We start from the raw sequence: 17743 nt of genomic DNA on the forward strand, positions 1-17743 counted from the left end.
ATGTTTTGGTAAATCACTCATCTACATTTTCATGAAGAGTCTATTTCTATATAAACTCTGACTCGGCGATTATGATGATCCATGTATGTATCATGTTCTTCTTCTCTTCTTTGGTTGTCCATCGGAATCCGATGATGACATCACTCCTTTAATGGTGAGATCTTTGATGACTATACAGTCCTATCCTGGACCCACAAGTTCTGTTGCAGGTGGAACATGTATTTGTGGTAGTGGTGGTAGTGATGGCAACCATGCCTGCATTTCTCCTGGCTCTCTTCTGCTGTCTTCTGGTCGTTCTTTCCATCTCCAGAATACGAACCCTGTCCTTACACAGCTGTCGCCAAGTGTTACGGTCAGCAGCAGCATCCTCCAGGTCCTCGGGTCTGATCTTGCACTCCTTAAAGCATTCTTCATCTGATCCTTATAGCGCTTCTTCGGTCCTCCAGCTGAGCGTCGACCATGATGTAGCTGGCCGTATAACACTCTGTGGAGTAGCCAACATGGGGGCATCCTTATCACGTGCCCCAGCCACTGTAACTGACGCTGGGTGATCATGGCCTCAATACTTCTGCAGTTGGTCTTTACAAGTATTTCAGTGTGAGGCACCCGCTCACGCCAGGTAATTCCCAGGATGCACTGAAGGCAGCTTATGTGGAAGTGTTCCAAGGACTTGATGTGACAGCTGTAGGTTACCCAAGCTTCACAGCCATAAAGGAGGGTGGTGACACAGACCGCTTGGTATACGGCGACCTTTGTGGAGGGACGAAGGCTCCTGTTCTGAAAGACTCTACGCTGAAGTCTCCCAAAGGCAGCTGATGCCTGTTTAATGCGGCTCTGGGTGTCATTGTCAATGCCGCTACCCTCAGAGAGAATGCTCACCAAATATTTGAAAGATGGCACTACTGACAGCTTTTCATCACCAACAGTGAAGGCAGGTAGGGTGGGTGGGACACTGGTACTCCATTGGCAAGCCACTTCTGTCTTTGTGGTATTGACGGTCAGCCCCATCCTGCTGTACGCTCTCACCGCCACAGCAAGGACAGTCTGAAGATCCTCCGGAGTACGGGCCACAAGAGCACAGTCATCTGCATAGTGCAGCTCTAGGACCCATCCTCTATGGAGTTTGGAGGCTGCGTGGAGCCTCCTGATGTTAAAGAGGTTGTCATCTAATCTGACGTCCACTGCCATGTATGTATCATGTATCATGTTATGCACATGCACTCATACTGTGATCTTAATGGAACATGTGAACTCATACAATAAGCCTGTTGTTATTTACATACATTGACATTGTAAAGCTACTGTGGTGCAAGTACACTAACACAGTTTTCATGTACACTGGTACAGCACAATGGATTGGATTCACATTCACTGACTCAGTTGGTTTCTGTCTAATGGTGATTGTGTACACTGACCCCATGTATCTGCTGGTGTATCACTGATGAAATGAATCAGGTCCCATGGTGACGCCAATGGAAATCTGATAATCTGGGAAGAGAAAAACATACAGGAGAAAGAAGTCTGTGGAGGTTAAAGGGAAGTGCAGGAGAGATGTTCTGGTAAGGTTGGAGCTTCATAACAGAACCTTGCTACATAGTGTTGTAACTGAGTTAACTTCTATACTGAACCTTTGTTCATCTGTTGGTATAACAATGGTTGGGACAAACAGAACCAGAATGAAAGGGAATATGTTGTAATGTGGATTTGTTGTTAAACATGGACACTGTCAGTGTGTCTGTTTACATATAAAGTATATTGGCAAACAGTATGTTGAGACATTAAGTCAACTGGTGCACAAGTGCATCTTTAGGGATAAACAAACATGAAGGCCGATTCTGGTGATAATTGTCCTAGTCATTCTATTGTTGTACACATACACTGACTCACATACACAGTGACACAAGATGTCTGTTATCGTGCAGGTGCATTCATATTGTGATCTTGATGTATACACACAATTAGCCTGTGTAACACTGACATGCACGAATGTCATAAATCTATTGCAACACAGCTACACTGTTGGCCTGGATGAGAGGGGCTGATGCAGAAAGACTCAAAACACCTGATGACCCCAGGTTACATCACTGATGATGTGCCCCAGCAAATCCTAGGATGTAACTCAGCATCTCCAGTGAGTTTGGTATTGTTTTTGTACACTACCACTGAGATCTGGTGTACAGGTACATCAAATCTTTATGTCTAATGCAATAAGCCTTCAGATAGAGTGGTCTTCAAATCCACTGACACTGTGTCTGGTCAACATATGGCTAAATACATTTAGAAGTGTGTGTGTGTGTGTGTGTGTGTGTGTGTGTGTGTGTGTGTGTGTGTGTGTGTGTGTGTGTGTGTGTGTGTGTGTGTGTGTGTGTGTGTGTGTGTGTGTGTGTGTGTGTGTGTGTGTGTGTGTGTGTGTGTGTGTGTGGTCTCTTTTCATCCTGAAGCACTTGTTAAAACAGTAAATAAAGGGCAGCAGTTAGCATTGTTGCCTCAAAGATCCTGTAACTCAGATGATGCTTATCCCAGGTTACCTGCCCTGTAGCTACACTTGTTTTCTCTGAGTCCTCCTGCTTCTGCCCACATCCCAGTGAGGCAATTGGTTAATGTAAATTGACCCTATTATTTAGGGTAAAAGGTCACAGGAAATAAATTGGGGATGGAATTGAAAGAAGTCAGTATAGATGAGTGTGATGTCATAGATACAGGTACGGGGCCAGATGTGCAAGGGCACTAAGGCAGTGAGTCAGTTACCATGCATGAGTTTTGACACTGTGTCTGATGTTATTGTTGTATGCTTTTACAGTATCAGTACAGTTATTCATTAACCTAATGAGCCTGTTGGTATGGCTGTGCTTTCTCTGATTAAAGGTGGAATTATTGGGCACTGATACAATGTATAGGCTGATATACCAAGTAATGTTGTTGGTAAAGTTTGACAATGATGCAAGGCATGTCCTGGTCAGCTTGTGCAATGTATTCAGAATAAAGTTTGCTGGTATGGTGAACATTTGCAGTAATTTTGTTGGGTCAGTTGTACTGCTGAGGTAGCAATACTGTTTATTGCTATAGTAAATCTGCAGTGATGAAGCATTAATGCATTAATACAGAACTGGGAAATTGTAGCATCAGGCAGAGAGTGGAGGCAAGGAGAGAAGTAATGAGATGAGGGTTCTTTAATGAGGTAAATCATAACAAAGAGAAAATTATTCAGCAAATTCATGGTAAGTTGTTTCTGCCAAACACTGCTCACTGCTGTTAAGTGTCCCTCTGATACAAACCTTGTGGGAGACTGAGCTTTGAGTGCTTTGTGGTGTAGCTGCTGGGTCCACTACCTCACAGTTCTGGAGATCTGGATTCTACCCTGACCTCCAGTTTGCCAGTTCTCCCTCTGAATGAGTGATTTTCCCCCATCCATTTCCACCATATGTTCTGGTTTCCTCCCACATTTAAAGACAGGCACGTTAGTTAAATGAAATGGCTGTTGTTGATGAGTGGTAGAATTTGTGGGGGAGTTCATGGGAATGTGGCAGAGAATAAAATGGTTCAGGGTAGGATTAGTGATGGTCAACATGGATTTGTTGGGTAATAGCATTGTTTCCAAGCTGTATCCCTCTATCACTCAATGAAATTCATTATCTGTTTATTCTTATCATGCCCTTTAAAACAAGTTGCCAAATTCGACCTTTATGGATTGTATTATTAAAATTTGGTTTGCCAAGAAGTCAGTCCTTCTCACTTCCATTTGGGCTGTAGTTATATGCAACAGTACAGAGTCATCAGAATTACTGTACATTCTGTAGTCAGTTCAAGACTCTCCTACCCTGAGAATGATTTACAGAGAACTTTATGAATGTACAACACAAATACTGAGAATATACAACAGTCTGCCTCTTGATTCAGGTATTTCATGCAGCCAGACTCAAGAATATCCGATAATACAACCCAGAGAGTGCTTCACACTATCTTCATCACCAACTGACTGATTATCCCACCTATCTCTCTGTCCATATCAGAAGGTGGATGGCTTCAGTGTACAGTTGAATCGATAGCCAGGATGTTAAAGTGGAAGGTTGTGTCAATGTGATGTTTACTCTCAATCCTTAATGATTCTCTCTTCTTACTTTCCAAGCCCAGCTCCTCGTGGAAACAGACACATTTGGTAGCCAGGTGAGGATCAAGGGCAAGGAGACCGAACATTACCTGTGCATGAACAAGAAGGGGAAGCTGGTGGGTAAGGTAAGCAAGTCCTGGGTGGCTGGAAGTGTCATATTCCCTCACTATAAATCCCACTCTACCAGCTCTTTGAGTTCAGTGCAGACCTGTTCACTAGGCTGGAAAAAGAAAGGCCTTGGAAGCTCCAGCCTGCATTCACTGAGCCTCAGCCACTTGGGTCTGGTTAGGTTTCAAGTCTGTTTCATAGCCAGCTTTAAGAATCTGTAAATGGGTTTATAAAACATTCAACTTTACCTCTCTCTGTTACTTGTCTCAACACTGACTGCTGACAGTACCCTGGTAAATAGTCACCGAATTGTGGAGTTAATTTGCACGGGAACAGGTCCTTCAGCCAAGTGGTTAGTACCAACCAAAATGCCTGTCTAAGCAAATCCCACTGGCCTGCTTGGCTCATTGACCTTGCTCATGTACCTGCCTCACCATTTTCTTCGGCAGCTCGTTCCAAATACAGACCACCATCAGCATGGAGTTATCCCACAGGTTCCTTTTAAATATTTCCCCTTTTACCCTAAACCTTAAGACCTCTAATTTTTCATTTCCTTTCCCTGGGAAAAGGACTGCGTATCTTTTTCTGTCTACCTCTCTTGACTTTATACAGAGTTTGTCCATGAACTGGGGAAGAAACTGGTGATATTTGACAGTGTACAGGGAAGAAAACTGTTGGTGTAAGACAATATACTGTAATAGAGTAAAGTGGTGTTGTTTGAGAGTGTACTGGGGATTAGAGAGGTCCTAGGGAAAGGAGTGGTGGTGTTTCAAGTCAAGTCAAGTCGCTTTTTATTGTCATTTCAACCATAAACTGCTGGTACAGTACACAGTAAAAATGAAACAACGTTCCTCCAGGACCATGGTGCTACATGAAACAACACAAAACTACACTAGACCACAGATCTACACAGGACTAGATAAAGTGCACCGAACAGTGCAGGGCAGTACAATAATTAATTAATTAATAATAAAGAAGACAATAGGACAGGAGAGGACAAATTTCAAAGTAATAATAAATGATGTAGATGTCAGTCCAGACTCTGAGTATTGAGGAGTCTGATGGCTTGGGGGAAGAAACTGTTACACAGTCTGATCGTGGGAGCCCGAATGCTTCGGTACCTTTTGCCAGATAGCAGGAGGGAGAAGAGTTTGTCCAAGAAGTGTGTGGGGTCCTTCACAATACTATTAGCTTTGTGGGTGCAGCGTATAGTGTAAATGTCTGTAATAGCGGGAAGAGCGACCCTGATGATCTTCTCAGCTGACCTCACTATCTGCTGCAGGGTCTTGCGATCTGAGGCAGTGCAATTCCTGAACCAGGCAGTGATGCAGCTGCTCAAGATGCTCTCGATACATCTTCTGTAGAATGTGGTGAGGATGGGTGGTGGGAGATGGACTTCCCTCAGCTTTCGCAGAAAGTAGAGATGCTGCTGGGCTTTCTTGGCAATGGAACTGGTGTTGAGGGACCAGGTGTGATTCTCTGCCAGGTGAACACCAAGAAATTTGGTACTCTTAACGATCTCAACAGAGGAGCCATCGATGTTCAGCGGAGAGTGGACACCGTGCTCTCCTGAACTTAATAACCATCTCTTCTGTTTTGTTCACATTCAGAGACAAGTTGTTGGTTCTGCACCAGTCAATTAGCCACTGCACCTCCTCTCTGTATGCTGACTCGTCATTCTTGCTGATGAGACCCACCACGGTCGTGTCATCGGCGAACTTGATGATGTGATTTGAGCTGTGTATTGCTGCACAGTCATGGGTCAGCAGAGTGAACAGCAGTGGACTGAGCACACAGCCCTGGGGGGCCCCAGTGCTCAGTGTGATGGTGTTGGAGATGCTGCTTCTGATCTGGACTGACAGGTCTCCCAGTCAGGAAGTCTAGGATCCAGTTGCAGAGGGAGGTGTTCAGACCCAGTATGTTCAGCTTTCCAATCAGGTGCTGCGGAATAATTGTTTTGAATGCTGATCTGAAGTCTATGCGACATACGTGTCTTTTTTGACCAGGTTGGTGAGGGCCAAATGGAGGGTGGTGGCAATGGCTTCGTCTGTTGAGCGGTTGGGACGATACGCGAACTGCAGGGGGTCCAGTGAGAGGGGATCAGGGTCTTGATGTGCCTTATAACGAGCCTCTCGAAACACTTCATGATGATGGATGTGAGTGCAACAGTACAGTTGTTGTTGAGGCAGGACACTGAGGACTTCTTCGACAGAGGGATGATGGTGGCGGACTTGAAGCACGTTGTCAGTGTACTGGAGTGTAGAGTGGTAGTATTTGACAGTGTACAGGGGAGTAGACTGGTGGTGTTTGACCATGACCTGGGGAGAAGAGGGGTAATGTTTGAAAGTGAACAGGGGAAGAGGGTGATGGTGTTTGACACTGTACTGGGGAGTAGTGTGGTGGTGTTTGACATTGTAGTGGGGAGTAGAGTGAAGATGTTTTATAGTGTATGGAGGGAGGAGTGTGACTGTGCACTCAGGTGTATATTGGTGATGTGACAGAGTACTGGGGAGTAGAGAGGTATTGTTGGAAACCGTATTGGGGACAAGAGTGGTCGTGTTTGACAGTGAAATAAAGAGAAGAGTTGTTCTAATTGACAGTGTCTTGGGGAGCAGAGTTGTGATGTTAGAATCAGAATCATGTTTATGATCACTGGCAAGTGACGTGAAATTTGTTAACTTAGTAGCAGCAGTTCAATATAGAAGAAGAAAAACAAAATAAAATAATAATAATAATAAATAAGTAAATCAATTACACTATGTGTATATTGAATAGATTAAAAATCATGCAAAAGAAAAAGAAATAATATAGAGTGTAAAAAGTGAGGTAGTGTCCAAGTGTTCAATGTCCATTTAGGAATCGGATAGCAGAAGGGAAGAAGCTGTTCCTAAATCGCTGAGTGTGTGCCTTTAGGCTTCAGTACCTCTTACCTGGTGGTAACAGTAAGAAAAGAGCACACCCTGTGTGCTGGAGGTCCTTAATAATGGACATTGCCTTCCTTGGAGATGTCCTTGGTACTTTGTAGGCTAGCACCCAAGATGGAGCCAACTAAATTTACAACCTTTGCAGCTTCTTTCAGTCCTGTGCTTTAGCCCCTCCACACCAGACAGTGATGCAGCCTGTCAGAATACTCTCCACAGTACATCTATAGAAGTTTTTGAGTGTATTTGTTGACATACCAAATCTCTTCAAACTCCTAATGAAGTATAGTCACTATCTTGCCTTCTTTATAACTGCATCAGTATGTTGGGACCAGGTTAGATCCTCAGAGATCTTGACACCCAGGAACTTGAAACTGCTCACTCTCTCCATCTCTGATCCCTCTGAGGATTGATATGTGTTCCTTTGTCTTACCCTTCCAGAAGTCCACAATCATGTCTTTCATCTTACTGACATTAAGAGCCAGGTTGTTGCTGCAACACCACTCCACCAATTGGCATATCGCGCTCCTGTTTGCCCTCTTGTCAACACCTGGGATGTTTGACATGTACCGGGGAGAAGAATGGTAATGTTTGGCCATGAACTGGGGTGTAGAGTGGTGACGTTTGACTATAAACTGGGGAGGAGTGGTGATGTTTGACAGTGTACCGGGGAGGAGAGTGAGGTTTTAACAGTATTGTGGGCAGTACAGTGGTGATATTAGACAGGATACTGGGGAGGAGTGTGGGGTGTACTATGGAGTAGAGTAGCGTTGTTTGTCAGTGAACTTGGGTGTAGTGTTGTGGTGTTTTTATGTGTACCCCGGAGTAGAGTGGTAGTGTTTGACCTTGAACAGGAGTGTACAGTGTTGGTGTTTGACAATGTTCTGATATTTGACAGTGTTCTGGACAGTACTGTGGTGATGTTTGACAGTGCATTCGGGAGTAGAGTGGTGACGTTGATAGTGTTCTGGGCAGTAGTGTGGTAAATTATTGGAAGGAGTACTAAGAGATAGGATCTATAAGTATTTAGATAGACAGGGACTTACTAGAGAGAGTCAGCACGGCTTTGTGCGTGGTAGGTCATGTTTAACAAATCTATTAGAGTTTTTTTGAGGTTACAAGGAAAGTGGATGAAGGGAAGGCAGTGGATGTTGTCTACATGGATTTCAGTAAGACCTTTGACAAGGTCCCGCATGGGAGGTTAGTTAAGAAGATTCAGTCACTAGGTATACATGGTGAGGCAGTAAATTGGATTAGACATTGGCTCAATGGGAGAAGTTAAAGAGTGGTATTGGAGGATTGCTTCTCTGAGTAGAGGCCTGTGACTAGTCGTGTGTAACAGGGATCAGTGCTGGGTCCATTGTTATTTGTCATCTATATCAATGATCTGGATGATAATGTGGTAAATTGGACCTGCAGATTTGCTGATGATCCAAAGATTGGAGGTGTAGTGGACAGTCAGGAAGGTTTTCAAAGCTTGCAGAGGGATTTGGACCAGATGCAAAAATGTGCTAAAAAATAGCAGATGGAGTTTAATACAGACAAGTGTGAGGTATTGCACTTTGGAAGGAAAAAAACAAGGTAGAACATACAAGGTATATGGTAGGGCACTGAGGAGTGCATCAGAACAGAGGGATCTGAGAATACAGATACAAAATTCCCTAAAACTGGTGTCACAGGTAGATAGGGTAGTAAAGAGACATTTTGCTACATTGGCCTTTATAAATCTAACCATTGAGTATAAGAGTTGGAATGTTATGGTGAGGTTGTATAAGGCATTGGTGAGGCCAAATTTGAAGTATTGTGTGCAGCTTTGGTCACCGAATTACAGGAAGGATATTAATAAGGTGGAAAAAGTGCAAAGAAGGTTTACAAGGATGTTGCCGGGATTTGAGAAACTGAGTTACAGAGAAAGGTTGAATAGGTTAGGACTTCATTCCCTGGAGCGTAGAAGAAAGAGGGGAGATTAGATAGAGGTATATAAAATCATGATGGGTACAGATAGAGTGAATGCAAGCAGGCTTTTTCCACTGAGGCTGGGGGAGAAAAAACAAGAGGACAAGGGTCAAGGGTAAAGGGGGGAAAGTTTAAAGGGTAAATTGGGAGGGGGCTCCTTCACACACACAGAGTGGTGGGAGTGTGGAATGAGCTGCCAGATGAAGCGGTAATTGCGGGTTCACTTTTAACTTTTAAGAAAAACTTGACAGGTACACGGATGAGAGGTGTATGGAGGAATATGATCAGGTGCAGGTCAGTGCGACTTGGCAGAAAAATGGTTCAGCAGAGCCAAGAAGGGACAGAAGGCCTGTTTCTGAGCTGTAATGTTCTATGGTTCTAAAGTTCTATGTATGACAGTGCTCTGGACAGTAGTGTGGTGATGTTTGTGAGTGTTCTCGGCAGCAGGGTGGTGATGTTTGACAGAGTTCTGAGCAGTATGCAGGGATATGGTCCAGGTGAAGGTCAGTGGGACTTGGCAGAAAAATGGTTTGGCACAGACAAGAAGAGCCTAAAAGGCCTGTTTCCGTGCTGTAATGTTCTATGTTTCTATGGTTCAGTAGTGTGGTGAAGTTTGACAGTGTGTTGGACAGTGGTGTCCTGATGTTTGACTGTGATCTGGGTAATACCGTAGTGATGTTTGACAATGTTTTGGGCAGTAGTGTGGTGATGTTTGACAGTACATTCGGGAGTAGTGTAGTGAAGATGACAGTGGTCTGGGCAGTAGTGAAGTGATGTTTGACAGAGTTCTGAGCAATAGTCTGGTGACTTTTGATAGTGTTCTGGGCAGTATGCAGGGATATGGTCCAGGTGCAGGTCGGTGGGACTAGGCAGAAGAATGGTTTGACACAGACAGGAAGGGCCAAAAGGCCTGTTTCCGTGCTGTAATGTTCTCTGGTTTTATGACCCTATGGTTCAATATTGTGGTGACGTTTGACAGTGAGCTGGGTATTAGTCTGCTTATGTTTAAAATAGAACATAGAACATTGAATAGTACAGCACATTATAGGCCCTTTGGACCACAATGTTATGCTGACCCTCAATCCCTGCCTCCCATATAACCCCCCACCTTAAATTCCTCCATATACCTGTCTAGTATTCTCTGAAACTTCACTAGTGTATCTGCCTTCACCACTGACTCAGGCAGTTCATTCCACGCACCAACCACTCTCTGAGTGAAAAACCTTCCTCTAATATCCCCCTTGAACTTCCCTCCCCTTACCTTAAAGCAATGTCCTCTTTTACTGAGCAGTGGTGCCCTGGGGAAGAGGCGCTGGCTGTCCACTCTGTCTATTCCTTGTAATATCTTGTACACCTCTATCATGTCTCCTCTCATCCTCCTTCTCTCCAAAGAGTAAAGCCCTGCTCCCTTAATCTCTGATTATAATCCATACTCTCTAAACCAGGCAGCATCCTGGTAAATCTCCTCTGTACCCTTTCCAATGTTCCACATCCTTTCTACAATGAGGCATCCAGAACTGGACACAGTACTCCAAGTGTGGCCTAACTAGAGTTTTATAGAGCTGCATCATTACATCCTGTCTCTTAAACTCTATCCCTCAACTTATGAAAGCTAACACCCCATAAGTTTTCTTAACTACCCTATCTACCTGTGAGGCAACTTTCAGGGATCTGTGGACACGTACCCCCAGATCCCTCTGCTCCTCCACACTACCAAGTATCCTGCCATTTACTTTGTACTCTGCCTTGGAGTTCGTCCTTCCAAAGTGTACCACCTCACACTTCTCCGGGTTGAACTCCATCTGACACTTCTCAGCCCACTTCTGCATCCTATCAATGTCTCTCTGCAATCTTCGACAATCCTCTACACTATCTACAACACCACCAACCTTTGCGTCGCCTGCAAACTTGCCAACTCACCCTTCTACCCCCACATCCAGGTCGTTAATAAAAATCGCAAAAAGTAGGGGTCCCAGAACAGTGGGACACCACTAGTCACAACCCTCCAGTCTGAATGTACTCCCTCCACCACGACCCTCTGCCTTCTGCAGGCAAGCCAATTCTGAATCCACCTGGCCAAACTTCCCTGGATCCCATGCCTTCTGACTTTCTTAATAAGCCTACCATGTGGAACCTTGTCAAATGCCTTACAAAAATCCATGTAGATCACATCCACTGCACTACCCTCATCTATATGCCTGGTCACCTCCTCAAAGAACTCTATCAGGCTTGTTAGACACGATCTGCCCTTCACAAAGCCATGCTGACTGTCCCTGATCAGACCATGATTCTCTAAATGCCCATAGATCCTATCTCTAAGAATCTTTTCCAACAGCTTTCCCACCACAGATGTAAGGCTCACTGGTCTATAGTTACCCGGACTATCCCTACTACCTTTTTTAAACAAGGGGACAACATTCACCTCCCTCCAATCCTCCGGTACCATTCCTGTGGACAACGAGGACATAAAGATCCTAACCAGAGGTTCAACAATCTCTTCCCTTGCCTCGTGGAGCAGCCTGGGGAATATTCCGTCAGGCCCCGGGGACTTATCCGTCCTAATGTATTTTAACAACTCCAACACCTCCTCTCCCTTAATATCAACATGCTCCAGAATATCAACTTCACTCATATTGTCCTCGCCGTCATCAAGTTCCCTCTCATTGGTGAATACCGAAGAGAATTATTCATTGAGGACCTCGCTCACTTCCACAGCCTCCAGGCACATCTTCCCACTTTTATCTCTAATCGGTCCTACCTTCACTCCTGTCATCCTTTTGTTCTTCACATAATTGAAGAATGCCTTGGGGTTTTCCTTTACCCTACTCGCCAAGGCCTTCTCATGACCCCTTCTTGCTCTTCTCAGCTCCTTCTTAAACTCCTTTCTTGCTACCCTATATTCCTCAATAGACCCATCTGATCCTTGCTTCATAAACCTCATGTAAGCTGCCTTCTTCCACCTGACTAGATTTTCCACCTCACTTGTCACCCATGGTTCCTTCACCCTACCTTTCTTTATTTTCCTCACCGGGACAAATTTATCCCTAACATCCTGCAAGAGATCCTTAAACATCAACCACATGTCCATAGTACATTTCCCTGCAAAAATATCATCCCAATTCACACCCGCAAGTTCATGCCTTCTGGCTTCATAATTTGCCCTTCCCTAACTAAAAATTTTCCTGTCCTCTCTGATTCTATCCTTTTCCATGATAATGCTAAAGGCCAGGGAGCAGTGATCACTGTCCCCCAGATGCTCACCCACTGACAGATCTGTGACCTGACCTGGTACGTTACCTAATACTTAATGCCATTCCCCTAGTCAGCCTGTCAACATACTGTGACAGGAATCCATCCTGGACACACTTAACAAACTCTGACAGAGTTTGACAGAGTTCTGGGCAGTAGTATGGTGACGATTCACACTGACCTGGGCAGTGGTGTGGTGATGTTTCATAGTGTTCTGGGTAGTAGTGTGGTGATGTTTAACAGTGCCCAGGGTAGTAGTGTGGTGATGTTTGACAGTACATTCGGGAGCAGTATGGTGAAGTTGACAGTGCTCTGGGCAGTAGTGTAGTGATGCTTGACAGTGTTCTGGGCAGTATGGAGGGATATGGTCCAGCTGCAGTTCAGTGGGACAAAGCTGGAAAATGGTTCGGCACAGCCAAGAAGGGCCAAGTGGCCTGTTTCCATGCTGTAATGTTCTATGTTTCTATGGCTCTATGGTTCAGTAGTGTGGTGACATTTGACGGTGAGCTGGGTAGTAGTGCGGTTACGTTTGACAGAGTTCTGGGCAGTAGTGTGGTGATGATTCACACTGACCTGGGCAGTGGTGTGGTGATGTTTGACAGTGCATTCAGGAGTAGTGTAGTTAAGATGATAGTGGTGTGGGCAGTAGTGTGGTGATGTTTGACTGTGTTCTGGGCAGTAGTGTTGTGATGTTTGACAGTGAGCTGTGCAGTTATGTGGTGATGTTTGACAGGGTTCTGGGCAGTAGTATGGTGACATTTGACAGTGGTCTGGACAGTGGTGTGGTGATGTTTGAAAGTGCATTCGGGAGAAGTGTAGTGATGTTGACAGTTTTCTTGTCAGTAGTGTAGTTATGTTTGACAGTGTTCTGGGTATTAGTGTGGTGATGTTTGACAGTGTTCTGGGTATTAGTGTAGTTATGTTTGACAGTGTTCTGGGTATTAGTGTGGTGATGTTTGACAGTGTTCTGGGTATTAGTGTAGTTATGTTTGACAGTGTTCTGGGTATTAGTGTGGTGATGTTTGACAGTGTACTGTGCAGTTATGTGGTGATGTTTGACAGTGTTCTGGGTATTAGTGTGGTGATATTTGATAGTGCTCTGGGCAGTACAGTAGTGATGTTTGACAGTACATTCGGGAGTAGTGTGGTGATGATTGACAGTGTTCTGGGCAGTATGGAGGGGTTTTGTCCAGGTGCAGGTCAGTAGGACGAGGCAGTAAAATGGTTCGTCACAGCCAAAAGGGCCAAAGTGCCTGTTTCCGTACTCTAATGTACTATGGTTCAATGGTTCTATGGTTCAGCAGTGTGGTGACGTTTGACAGTGATCTGGGCATTTGTGTGCTGATGTCTGACTGTGTTCTGGGCAGTAGTGTGGTGATGATGACTGTGTTCTGGGCAGTAGTGTGGTGATGATTGACAGTGTTCTGGACAGTAGTGTGGTGACGTTTGATAGTGTTCTGAGCAGTATGGAGGGCTATTGTCCAGGTGCAGGTCAGTAGGACTAGGCAGAAAAGTGGTTTGGCACAGCCAAAAAGAGCCAAAAGGACTGTTTCTGTGCAGTAATGTTCTATGGTTCTACATATGACAGTGTTCTGGGCAGGATGCTGCCTGGTTTAGAGGGTATGCATTATGATCAGAGATTAAAGTAGCTAGGGCTTTACTCTCTGGAGGGAAGGAGGAAGGATGGAGACAAAGTAGAAGTATACAAATTTTAAGAGCAACAGATAGTCTGGACAGCCAGCGCTTCTTCTCCAGGGCACAACTGTTCAATACAAGAGGACATAGCTTTATGGTAATGGAAGGAAAGTTCAAGGGGGATATTAGAGGAAGGTTTTTTACTCAGAGTGGTTGGTGTGTGGAATGCACTGCCTGAGTCAGTGGTGGAGGCAGCTACACTAGTGAAGTTTAAGAGAAAACTATACAGGTATATGGAGGAATTTCAGTTGGATGGTTATATGGGGGGGGGGGGCAGGGTTCAAGGGTCTGCACAACTTTGTGGGCCAAATGGCCTGTACTGCACTGTATTGTTCTTTGTTCCATAGTGTGGTGATGTTTGACAGTGTTCTGGGCAGTAGTGTGGTGAAGATTGACTGTGAGCTTGGCACTAGTGTGGTGAAGTTTCACAATGTTCTGGGCAGTAGCGTGGTGAAGTTTGACAGTGCATTCGGGAGTAGTGTAGTGATGTTTGACAGGGTCCTTTGCAGTAGTGTGGTGATGTTTCACAATGTTCTGGGCAGGAGTGTGGTGATGTTTGACAGTGCATTCGGAAGTAGTGTAGTGATGTTTGACAGAGTTCTGGGCAGTAGTTTGCTGATGTTTGACAGTGAGCTGGGCAGTTGTGTGGTGACTTTTGACAGTGTACTGGGCAGTAGTGTAATGTTGTTTGACAGATTTCTGTAGAGTAATGTGGTAATGCTTGACAGTAAGCTCGGCTATAGTGTGGTGATATTTGACAGTGTCTGGGAGAAGTGTGGTGATGTTTGATGGTGTTCTGGGTAGTAGTGTGGTGATGTTTGATGGTGTTCTGGGCAGTAGTGTGGTGATGTTTGATGGTGTTCTGGTCAGTAGTGAGGTGATATTTGACAGTGTCTGGGAGAAGTGTGGTGATGTTTGATGGTGTTCTGGGTAGTAGTGTGGTGATGTTTGATGGTGTTCTGGGTAGTAGTGTGGTGATGTTTGATGGTGTTCTGGGCAGTAGTGTGGTGATGTTTGATGGGGTTCTGGGTAGTAGTGTGGTGATGTTTGATGGGGTTCTGGGTAGTAGTGTGGTGATGTTTGATGGGGTTCTGGGTAGTAGTGTGGTGATGTTTGATGGTGTTCTGGGTAGTAGTGTGGTGATGTTTGATGGTGTTCTGGGCAGTAGTGTGGTGATGTGTGATGGTGTTCTGGGCAGTAGTGTGGTGATGTTTGATGGTGTTCTGGTCAGTAGTGAGGTGATATTTGACAGTGTCTGGGAGAAGTGTGGTGATGTTTGATGGTGTTCTGGGTAGTAGTGTGGTGATGTTTGATGGTGTTCTGGGCAGTAGTGTGGTGATGTTTGACAGTGTTCTGGGCAGTGGTGTTGTGATGTTTGACAGTGTTCTGAGCAGTAGTGTGGTGATGTTTTTACAGGGTTCTGGGCAGTAGTGTGGTGATGTTTGACAGTGTTCTGGGCAGTGGTGTTGTGATGTTTGACAGTGTTCTGAGCAGTAGTGTGGTGATGTTTTTACAGGGTTCTGGGCAGTAGTGTGGTGATGTTTGACAGTGTTCTGGGCAGTGGTGTTGTGATGTTTGACAGTGTTCTGAGCAGTAGTGTGGTGACGTTTTTACAGGGTTCTGGGCAGTAGCGTGGTGATGCTTCTCAGTGATCTGGGCAGTTGTGTGGGTGATGATTGACAGTGTTCTGGGCAGTATGGAGGGGTTTTGTCCAGGTGCAGGTCAGTGGGATGAGGCAGTAAAATGGTTCGTCACAGCCAAAAAGGCCAAAGTGCCTGTTTCCGTACTCTAATGTACTATGGTTCAATGGTTCTATGGTTCAGCAGTGTGGTGACGTTTGACAGAATTCTGGGCAGTATGGATGGATATGGTCCTGGAGCAGGTCAGTGAGGACAGGCAGAAAAATGGTTCGACACAGCAAAGAAGAGTCAAAAGGCCTGTTTCTGTGCTGTAATGTTCTATGGTTCTATGTATGACAGTAATCTCGGTAGTAGTGTGGTGACGTCTGACAGTGCACTGAGTTGCAGTCTGGTGACATTTGACGGTGTTCTGGGCAGTATGGAGAGATATAAGTTTGACCTCAGTAGTAGGTAAATTATTGGAAGGAATACTAAGAGATAAGACCTACAAGTATTTAGATAGACAAGGACTTATTAGAAAAAGTCAGCATGGCTTTGTGCGTGGTAGGTCATGTTTAATCAATCTATTAGTGTTTTTCGAGGAAGTTACCAGGAAAGTGGATGAAGGGAAGGCAGTGGATGTTGTCTATATAGACTTCAGTAAGGCCTTTGACAAGGTCCCACATGGGAGGTTAGTTAGGAAGATTCAGTGGCTAGGTATACATGGAGACGTAGTAAATTGGATTAGACATTGGCTCAATGGAAGAAGCCAGAGAGTGGTAGTGGAGGCCTGTGACTAGTGGTGTGCCACAGAGATCAGTGCTGGGTCCATTGTTATTTGTCATCTATATCAATGATCAGGATGATAATGTGGCAAATTGGATCAGCAAATTTGCTGATGATAGAAAGATTGGAGGTGAAGTGGACAGTGAAGAAGGTTTTCAAAGCTTGCAGAGGGATTTGGACCAGTTGGAGGAATGGGCTGAAGAATGGCAGATGGAGTTTAATGTGGACAAGTGTGAGGTATTGCACTTCAGAAGGTCAAACCAAGGTAGAACATACAAGGTAAATGGTAGGACACTCAGGAGTGCTGTAGGACAGAGGGATCTGGGAGTACAGATACATAATTCCCTAAAAGTGGCATCACAAGTAGATAGGGTTATAAAGAGAGCTTTTGGTACATTGGCCTTTATAAATCAGAGTATTGAGTATAAGAGTTGTAATATAATGGTGAGGTTGTATAAGGCATTGGTGAGACCGAATTTGGAATATTGTGTACAGTTTTGGTCACCTAATTACAGGAAGGATATTAATAAGGTTGAAAGAGTGCAGAGAAGGTTTACAAGGATGTTTCTGGGACTTGAGAAACTGAGTTACAGAGAAAGGTTGAATATGTTAGGACTTTATTACTTGGAGCGTAGAAGAATGAGGGAAGATTTGATAGAGGTGTATAAAATTATGATGGGTATAGATAGAGTGAATGCAAGCCAGCTTTTTCCACTGGCTAAGGGAGAAAAAAACCAGAGTACATGGGTTAAGGGTGAAGGGGGAATAGTTTAAAGGGAACATTGGGGGGAGCTTCTTCACACAGAGAGTGGTGGGAGTGTGGAATGAGCTGGCAGATGAAGTGGTGAATGTGGGCTCACTTTTGACATTTAAGAAAAACTTGGACAGTATATGGATGAGAGGGGTTTGGAGGGATATGGCCCAGGTGCAGATGTTTGACAGTGTTCTGGGCAGTTGTGTGGTGATGTTTGACAGTGCATTCGGGAGTAGTGTAGTGATGTTTGACAGGGTCCTTTGCAGTAGTGTGGTGATGTTTGACAGAGTTCTGGGCAGTAGTTTGCTGATGTTTGACAGTGAGCTGGACAGTGGTGTGATGATGTTTGACAGTGTTCTGGGTAGCAGTGTAGTGATGTTTGACAGTGTGCTGGGCAGTAATTTGCTGATGTTTGACAGTAAGCTGGACAGTAGTGTGATGATGTTTGACAGTGTTCTGGACAGTAGTGTAATGTTGTTTGCCAGTTTTCTGGGGAGTAATGTGGTGATGCTTGACAGTAAGCTCGGCTGTAGTGTGGTGATGTTTG

The 17743-nt window shown here is 44.7% G+C and overlaps 1 protein-coding gene across 1 annotated transcript in view; it reads left to right on the plus strand.

The window, feature by feature from the left end:
* Nucleotides 1–17743, plus strand: part of LOC140739622 (fibroblast growth factor 18-like) — a 401578-nt gene that overhangs the window by 372063 nt on the left and 11772 nt on the right. Inside the window, exon 2 of the mRNA XM_073068021.1 lies at nt 4127–4233. Within this exon, the coding sequence (XP_072924122.1) occupies nt 4204–4233 (30 nt within the window). The 5' untranslated portion in view covers nt 4127–4203. The remainder of the gene's footprint in view (nt 1–4126; nt 4234–17743) is intronic.

The sequence above is a fragment of the Hemitrygon akajei genome, chromosome 15 (assembly GCF_048418815.1).
Source record: "Hemitrygon akajei chromosome 15, sHemAka1.3, whole genome shotgun sequence".
NCBI lineage: Eukaryota > Metazoa > Chordata > Chondrichthyes > Myliobatiformes > Dasyatidae > Hemitrygon > Hemitrygon akajei.